General features: G+C 41.4%; 1 protein-coding gene across 1 annotated transcript; it reads right to left on the reverse strand.

Annotated features, from left to right (window-relative positions):
• Positions 1–5,893: 5,893 nt before the first annotated feature.
• LOC118338051 (myotubularin-like) lies at positions 5,894–8,086 on the reverse strand (the record flags this gene model as incomplete). Its single annotated transcript, XM_035675210.1, is given in 4 exon segments — positions 5,894–6,209; positions 6,877–7,053; positions 7,176–7,289; positions 7,994–8,086. Coding segments are annotated over 4 exon segments (498 nt in total). The 3' UTR covers positions 5,894–6,014.
• Between the last annotated feature and the right edge of the window lie 1,779 nt (positions 8,087–9,865).

Genomic DNA, 9,865 nt, shown 5'->3' on the forward strand with positions numbered 1-9,865 from the left:
AATTGCTCCCGATGCTGTGCATGTATGAATGCGTTTCTGTTCGATGGGCTTTGCCATAGTGTAAAAGTGGAATGTCAGTTTCAGAAAGTTACAGAAGTTGTCGGACTTATCTTCAGTTCGGGCAGGAGCTTTCCACTAAGCTAGAGTAAACGCACCTTGGACCTTCTGTATCTCTGTACTAAATGCACTGATAAAACTCATCTAGCTGTGGATTTTGACAACAAGGGTTAACAGAGTCCTTCAAAGTTAGAAGATAAAATTATCTATTACTGATTCTCACAGTGTAGGATTTGGAGGGGATAAACTGAGGCTTCTTTTAACACAGGGGAAGGTACCAAGGAGAACTGCCCTGTCTTCTGCGGTCTGTAATTACTTGAGGAATGCCTGCTGTAACCGCCCACTTCCTCCCACTTCACACTGGCACAGACCCTTAAATAACAGCATGACATTCTCCCAAACCACGCAAGGCTTTATTCCTTTGGAACCTTGAACTACTGGAGCAATCAATCTCAAACATGACTCTGGACAGCTAGAGTACGTCTCTCTGAAGAGGTGAAGGTGATTCTCACAAGAATCAAGGCACAAATCTGGACATGACCTGACACACTTCGCAAAATGAATTATTGCAACTTATTTACAACTGAAACTGTCACACTGTACATACAATGCATCGTCTCAATGAACCGTTGCTTCCGACTTGCTGAAAACCCAATGAGTTGAACACACTGAGGGGAAATGTACTGGAGTCTAAGCTGGCTTTTCAGAGCCTTCTTGACACAGAATTCTATTTCACAAGGAAGGTTTCTTATTTAGGAATTCAAGGATGTTGTAGAGAAGCAGAGTGTACGGAGATATTTTGGGTAGCAAGGATTCCAGGGGGGTGCCACCAATTAGCCCTGGTTCTTGAACCGGTTTGGTTCAAGATTCTTGGAACCTTGGTGCTATCTAGTGAACCAGCCCGCAATTTTGTCATCAACAGTGGGCGTGCACATCATGCAAAGAGTTTTGGTAAGAAACATTAAAAAAAAAAGGTATTTGACATATACTTTATGTCCCATTTGTTAACATGGAGGGGGCAGGGCTTATTAGCTATACTGCAGCCAGCCAAGATTTTGCCTTCATTTTTGGGGAGCTGTCATGTCACCCATCTTAATATATGGTCAATGGTCCGATCTGAGTTCAAGCTAGGTCAGGAGAAAGGTCGGCTGCCTTAACCCATTCAGACAGACCGCAGATGTGCCACATTGAAATTAACATTTTGTGTACATTCCTGTATATATAAATTCACTAAGGACAGGGAACTGCTCTGTCAGCATTGTGTCAAATAGGAGTGCCTCGGTACTGCAACACGATATTCATTTGTGAAGGAGGTTAGGCCATTTTAACTGCGTATTTACAGTGGGAAAATAGTGCTCCTCACACGTGGCAATTTTATCTTTATAATAATAATTATCTTATATCTAGCCTAGAGTAACATACTTTGAAAAATACTTCTGTAATTGAATAAAAATCCAATGTAAAGATAAAATGAACTTGAGAAAATGCAGATTTAGATCTTTGAATCCACTGGCAATAGAACCGCTCCAAAGAACAAATTGTTACAAATATAGAGCCAGGTGGACTTGATCTACAGTGGCGGTCCATGGAGACCTCCAGGTGCATCTACCCTGTATTAGTTTGAACAAAATATTCTGAGCAGTTTCCCTTGGATTTGGAGCAAGAGCTGTTGCTGACTTAAAGCTAAACTGCTACCAGGACCAGGCCTGGAGCTTCTTTTAATGCTTTTTTTTTTTTCTTGTTTTCAGTGATTGACCCAAAAACTGGCACTGCCAAAATAACTCACCAATCAGCATTTGATGGATTATGATGTGAAAGTACAGTACTCCAGTAATAAAGCTGCAAGTCCCAGAAACTGAGGAGAATCATTAGACTGACTAAACAAATGTGGTGACAGAGAACTCAAGATCGATTGTAATAAACAGTCCTGTCATCATTTTGACAGGCTGAATGATACAGTACATATATTTATGTTTTAGCAGCATGCTAGCCATTATTTTTCTGTCTGAGTTTGTGTCAACTGTTTAAACTAACCAAAATGGGAGCCTTTTGAGTTAGCAGCAAAATCCTAAAATCAGGCTATTTCTCGAAACCCTCAACTCCACTGTCAAGATAAAGAAATTTGATTCTGTTTCCAACATTCCTCTTTTATCCACACACATACACACAAACACACACACACACACACACACACACACATTGTTGTCCTTGTGATGTCCTGAGTTTGACTCTGTGCAACTGCTCTGTAGACATCAGCTCCATGACAGCACTATAACTATAAAAGCATGTGCTTTTTGGACAGGTTGGCTTGTAGGTCTTCTCATTGGAGGATCTAATTTTCAAAAGTCCATTTGAGTCAGAAAGCAAAAGGTAAAATGATGGAAATGAATGATAAATAATAAAAATGCCCCAGAAGTACAGATTATGAGATATTAAGTAAAAAAGTCATCATTTTGACTTTGCTGCAGTAGGCAGTTGTCATATTGCTGAAACATATTATTTATTATTATAAATACTTTATACCCTGACAGTAGAACACAAGCAGATAATCTTTATAAACATCAGGTTCCTCTGGCTCCTCCCCTAGTGCTCCTAATTGGCATTTGCAAGATCACTGGGCCTGAACGAAAACAACCAAGATGCAAAGCGGATGGGTGTTTTGGTTGTCTCAATTGAAATGATTAACTATTCACAGTAGGGTCCATGATTCCATTGGAACCTTTGCCACTATTAAATAAATTATTAATTAGTTATTTTTTGCAATGAGCCATCTACTAGTCAGTGTTGTATGTTGAATGTATGTATGCAGTCAAACAAATAACTCTGGATGAACCTACATCATGGAAAGTATTTCTACAGGATTAAATGGTTTTCTTACAGCATTAAGCAATTATGTTGGTCCAACTCAATTTACTTGAGCTGAGTCAACTTAACTTAGTGAGGTTGAATCAACTTATTTACTAGGTTTGGGTCTGACTTTAATTTAATAGGGTTTGTCCAACTAATTTTACAGTTGTAACATTACACAACTAAATAATCCAACCCAAGTAAATTAACTTGGTCAAACAGAATTACTTAAGAAAGTCATTTAATCGCATAAAATATGTTCCATGATTTAATTCAGTAAGTTCAAACAATAACTTTTGAATTTAACTTAAAACAACAAAAACGTGTTCTTATTGGACCTATGTGTTGATTTCATTCATCTGAATTGTCTTTCAATCATGTCAAACATTCATAAAGCAATCATTCAATGAACTTTAACACAATAGATTCATTTATTACTAACATAATTCTTATGTGCTGATCAAACACATGGCCTGATTGTTTTTTTGAGTGTGTATACGTCCATGACGCAAGATGCAATGGGGGGTCGGCTTTGGAGTTTTGCTGAAGTTTGGGCATCAAGCCTCCAGAGTTTGGGTAGCTCTGATCTAAACCAGATAACTGGCTAATGTAAATGGAAAAAGGGGCTGCTAGAATGTGGGGGAAAAAAAACTCTACCATACAAAGCCAACAATGTCCAAAAGGCACGTGTACTTAAGATCATGTATGGGTTTCCACATGGGACTTTGCAGTGAGGGTGGATAGAGTATCTAGAAACAGTCTGATTTACAAAAAGTTGTATTTAAGGGGGAAAGTGAACTGGTTTATTTCTGCTCACTGTCACACTGAGCATAAAGGTACAATAGGGAAGATCAGAGGCAAGCACCACTTCAATCCCATATACTATCTTGAGCACCTGAAATATATTTCAAACCGTATCAAAGCTGCATTCACAAAACTACTTATTAATTCTGACCAAACTAGAACTGGATTTGCTGTAAATGCCGTAGCTTAGCTTAAAATACTGCTGAGGAGGGCTTAGCTGATAGCAGTAGCGAAATGTAAGCAACAGGGATAGCTCTCACCCTCAGGTGATAAGCAACAAATAATCCATCCAAATCTAACACACCTGATATATACACACTGTAGACGCTCCCAGCCTCCAGCTCCACTGCATGAGCTCTGCAGCAGTTCTGATCAACTCTTTGAGGGACAGGGAAATACTCAGCAGCAGTGCAGCAAGTAGGAAGAAGGACGAAAAGTAATAATTGTACAACATCTTGATTACACGCAGGACAGCAGTGGTATGTGTATAGCAGGACATAGGAAGGAGCTGTGTCACTGAGCTGTGTTCTGACATCTAACTGTAAAATGTTTCCAAGAAAATGTATTGTTTCTACTGTTGATTTTTCTCTGCCAGTGTCTTGACTCGTGACAGGGCAAGCCTAGGGATTTTCTCTCTTTTACTTTTTAAATTTCAACTGCTATTCTTATGTACTACTAAAAAACACATTATTTTCCAAGACTATTTAAATATACGTCTTAAAGATGCAGTAGGAAACATTTATAAAAGTAACTTTAATCACATTTGCTGAAACTTTCACTATATCCTGACAGCAGTACATAGATAATCTGTGAAAAAAGCAGATTCCTCTTGCTCCTCCTAGTGCTCCTAATGGCATGTGTAAGAATCAAGTGTGAACCTATCGTGACGTCACCCATAGGTTTGTGGAGAACCATTTTTGAAGCCATGACAGTAAAACGGAGCCAGCACAAGCCAGCGGACGTGACGTACTGCGAGTTGGTCTAGACTCATTGGCTGTGCAGTTTTGACTCGGCCATAGCAGGAAACAATGGCAGCTCGCCTCGTCACACACAATCTCGTATTACAGCTAAACAGTACTCTAAAATAGTTTCAGTTTCTGAAAGATTTTAAGCGAGAAATAGACAATGTATTACCAGAATCTAGCTTCATATTTGATCAGCACTGCCTAGTTTGACAGTTTGATGAGAGTTTTGTGCGCTGCTCTGGACGGAATCACTGAGAGTGACCTGTCAATCAAAAGGTAGCCCCGCCCAGAAGCACATACAGCTTTATTGTCTATTTTAAATTAAATTAAAAAATAATTTACTAAATGAACATCATAATGTATTAAATAAAATGTTAGACGAGTGACTGAGACCCTAAACTCATCAGGAAACTGTTTACTGAGCTCATAAAGAAAGTGTCAAGTCGGCTCATTCTCCATTCAGGTGAATGGGATCGCTGTGTTATTGCAGCCAACGGTGCTGCCACCTGCTGGAATTTACATAGAATGCATGTTTAAGACACTTCCAGACCCGGAAGCTCTGTCCATTATATATACTGTCAATAGTAACAATACACCGGGCCTGAATAACACCACAACCAATCAGAGAAAATGGTGATTATCTTTCTCATGTAATACTGTCAGGATATAGTNNNNATATAGTCAGAGTTTAAGAAAATGAGAAAAAAATATGATTTGATTGGTTAAGGTAAGAAGATCATGGTAAGCCAATAAGAGTTTTCCACAGTAGGGTTCGTAAATTTGCGTCCCGGATGTGTCTTTGCACTGGAGGTAGCAAAATGAAGCTGTAACTCCAGGTTGATGCACTGGCTTTGTCTGATTATTTTGTCACGCCACAATTCACAAGGTTAAGACACACCTTTTTCGGCCAAACAGTAAAACACTGGTGGCGGTATGTGGTTTGGTGGTAATCTGACCAAAAAGCATGTTTTCCTGGAGGCTTTCTGACGTTCAGAGAAACCATACACCTTCAGCTCTGCTCTACTGCCAGTACATAGATCCACTGCCTGTCCTGTGTGTTCAAGCCCTTGGACTGAAAGCCACTCAAAGTCTTTAAGGCTTCACTGTATGATGAGTGTGTGTAGAAAAGGCTGTACTGTGACATATTGCATAAATCACCATCATCACCACTACAGTGTTAACCTTCAAATCTAAATCTTATTTAGCATTCTTTGATCCAACATTTAGAACTGCACAATACTATTTAATTCCCTGCTTGTGTGAACAAAGAAATCAGAGTGTAGAGACATAAGTGCAAGTCAACAAGTTGTGAGTGTGTGTGTGTGTCTGTCACACCAGCCCTCAGAGGGGAGTCTGTAGGTGTGTGTATTGCTGTGATGGTGTGGAGGAGGTGGAGGAGGGGGTGTTGGGGGTGGGGCTGTTAGCCAGACGTGAGGAAGGGGAGGAGTCAGACAGCTGCAGCTCCTCCAGCTTCTTCAAGTACTCGTCTCTGAGGGCCAACAGCTCCTTGTAGCGCTGCTCCACCGGACTCTGCTGCTAGAATACACACACACACACACACACACACACACACACACACCACACACACACAACACACACACACACACCTAAACTGTTATTTAGGGTTTCATTTTTATAGTTATTTGTATTCATTTATATTTATATATGTATACTTTAAACTGTGAACAGTTAACAGTTCAATTTCAAGTTCAAATTTAAAAAATGACAAACTACAAAAATGTTCTTTAATTTTGTCATCAAAGTATCAGTTCAGGCACCGTTTAGGCACCAGTACGGTTTTAAAAGTATCATTTTGTCACTGGCATCAGACAAAAACAGTAACCAACTCTAATCGTTAGTTGCAGCCTTATACAAAACCCAAATAAAGAGCAATGTTAAGAAATGAGAGAAAGAAACAAGAAATGTGTGTGGCTGCTTGTGGTTTGGTTAAACACAAGTTTATTCAGGCATTGGTATTCACAACAAGCCAGGTAATAATGGTGGAGCCACCTTAAAGCCCTTAGAATTTTAGCTGATATTGTAGCAGTGCATATTCTGAAACTAATTTGCAATAAATCACTATACTACAAAGCAACAGATTCACAATGAATAATCTGGCTTCTGGGCCCCTGAGGGTCTTAGGCCGACTTAGTAACGCAGCCCAGGTCACAGTATATTATAACAAACACACTGGCAGTCCTACCTGCTGTCGTATGCGTGGGTTCCAGCGGATGTAGTATGTTACCCAGAGCTCTAGGTGGCGCATGCTGGCGACTGGGTAGAGGACCCTGCCAGACTCCGGGGTGTAGAAGGGGTTTAAATAAATGTCCATCTTACTGTTGACCAGAGACCACAAAGACACCGTCTTCGACCTCACGTCCTGCACAACAGAGAGGGTAAGTGTGAGATGTTGAAAGCTGAAATGCGCTGTGCTGTCAAAGCATGCTTGCATGCATGTTGTGGGACAACTTAGAGCAGGAGGCAGTTTATGTCAAGTCTTACGTGCTGGTCTCTTGCGCTCTCACAGTTGTAGAGGAAAGTCCCAAAGCGACAGCTATACAGATGATCCAGGATTGTCAGCAGGAGGCGCTCATTAAACTCAAAGGCTGTAGGAAACTGAGAGGAGAGACCGGTTACAGATCAGAGATGGCCTCAGTCACCTTACATCAGGAAACACCTTCCTGCTATGTGGACTGAGCACTGTAGTCCACATATGTGACTGGACTCACTTAGCTGCCACTTGCCGTGATTTTATTATGAGCAAACTAAATACTAGTGTAAATAAACCATTCTAATTACAAGCCTCCCAGCCACTACATGTGTTTAAATCAGCATGTGTTTAAATCAGGAACAAGTCTGCAAATGAGTCTGCATTGATGATAAATGAATGAGACAGACGCTTTATGCTGGATGAAAAGCTTCTCCTTCAGTACATCAAATCCCTGCAGACATCTGAAGTCAGCAGCTCGCATATGTTAAGAAATGTGCAGCGTCTGATTGGAGAAGTGCTGACTCAGAGTTACAGGCGGCCATTCACTATGTTAAATCCTATGCAAATGACACCACGCACACACACTTTTACACACATCTGATTTGTTGGAATTCTGCTGTTTATGCTGGTCTCAATAATCCTCTGTGTCACTGCCTGGCTTTGATGATGTGACCATTTACAACATGAGATACAGCAGAATTATGACTGAAATCACATTGATGCGATGTAACGGAATCAGTTTTTTTTTTAGCTACCATGTGATAAATTATGTAATAAATGCCAGCAAGGTTACATTCCCACATCAGTGCGGCTTGGTGATTCAACATACCTGTTTGGTCATCTGCCATACACAGTCGATGAACTGAACAAAGATGGGGGATCTGTCCTGATCTGCATGGTTCTTGTCACCGTGACCTATCCTCTACACACACACACACACGCACACATCAAATGGTTAACAAGAAGGTAAACTTTTAGCCATTTCTTGTATAAATATCTTTCTGTAAAAATAAGTGACAGTATAAAATTAAATATGAATATCAATATAAATATGAATTAATAGCCTGGGTTTTTATTATTTTATAACTTAACCTGCCCTTATTTGGAACAGGCATCTATGTGGGACAGGCCTTTATCTCCTTTTGCACAAAACTAGGGATGTCCTGATCATGTTCTTTTAGTCCCCGATCGGATCGGATTTGGGTAATTTCATTTTGATTATCTGCACAGTCCGGATCCGATAGGCTACTTGTATTTTTGGTAGATAATACAGTGCACATCGCACACTTCAAGTATATTAAAGATAGAAAAAAAACAATTCTATGTTTGACAATTGAATAGCTCCACATTGCATTAATACACTATTTCTTTTATTCTTTTTTTTTTTTTTTTTACAAAAATCACAGTATATACATAACTAAAGCCCCCTCTTATTTTTTTGCCTTGGTGCTGTCAGGAGGTGAGTTTCTCCCCTCTCCAGTGTTTTGGGCTTCGGGTCGTGCACGGCCTCTTTACCTGAGTTACCTTACCCATTTTTTACGACCTTACATGACATGAAGTACTCTTACTTGGCTTGTTGTTGTGGCAGCTTCCAGTGGCGCCTTGTTGGAGTGTGGTGTGCTGTCGGATCCTCCTACGCTCCCTTCTCCCACTCTGCCGGCTCTCTCGTCCTCACCACACCCACAGGCAGGGAGGTAGAGGAAAGGAAGCGCCCTCAAACAGGCCTCACATATAGCTGGATACGCGATCTGGTGTAAAAGAATGGCCCTTAATTCGCGCCTTACGGATCGTTTAGATCAGATGGGACATGGGCCCTGCACACAAAACTCTTTGCCAGGCAAAGACGTGGAGAAGTACTTCAACTTAAACCAGTATTGAATGATAACTGTAAACTATTGAATGACTAGTAAATCCTATGGACGTCAGTGTCCCTTGTCCATACTTTGGGTGCTCATGGTTCTACATAGAAGATACAGGCAGGTCGTCCTTTATTGTGTCCCGCACAATGGGGCGAAATTCCAGCAAAATTCCCCAAAAATTCTCAAAAGAAGTTTTGGGGAAGCAACTAATTCCAAGTTAAGAGGCTGGCACGGCAGCGCGTTGGGCGGGCCCTTCGCACTCCCACGCAACTCGGGGCGTGTTGCGGCCGCGCGTCCCCACCGTGCGCGTCCGTAACACGGCCGGTCGTAACATGTGCCGACCACAACCATGAAATTCAAGTAATATCTGGGACCAAGGTCACCTTTGCAGCGCTTACTCCCTGGGTGTGACAGTAGGGTGGGGCGCTATCGACTATGATCGAATATCGCTCATGTAGACGTGTTCAGGGCGGGACTGTGATCAAACCCGTGTTTTCATTGGCATTGGACCATGTACACTGAAGCGTTGTGGGAGGACGTGCGTTCTCCAGGGCTACCTGAAGACTATTGAGCTACTAAGTGTTTTATGCGCCCCAAATCGGGCCGGAATGTCGACACCGTCGTCCGTCACGGGCGCCAGCGTTAAACGTACAGTGCACCCAATGCCGACATCTTCTTTGTCGACCAAATGTTGTTTAGATGGCAGTGATCCGAATTGCATCCTGATAAAACTCTGTAGGAGCGGGAGTTGCGCCTAAAACCTACAAGGCCCATAAATGCCCAGGAAAGTTGCCACGGACCAGTTTGGATTTGATCAACCTGGGGCCGATTTTTGACGGCAC

This window comes from Morone saxatilis, unplaced genomic scaffold (genome assembly GCF_004916995.1).
Source record: "Morone saxatilis isolate NCDOM2014 unplaced genomic scaffold, NCSU_SB_2.0 Contig4, whole genome shotgun sequence".
In the NCBI taxonomy this organism is placed as follows: Eukaryota; Metazoa; Chordata; class Actinopteri; family Moronidae; genus Morone; species Morone saxatilis.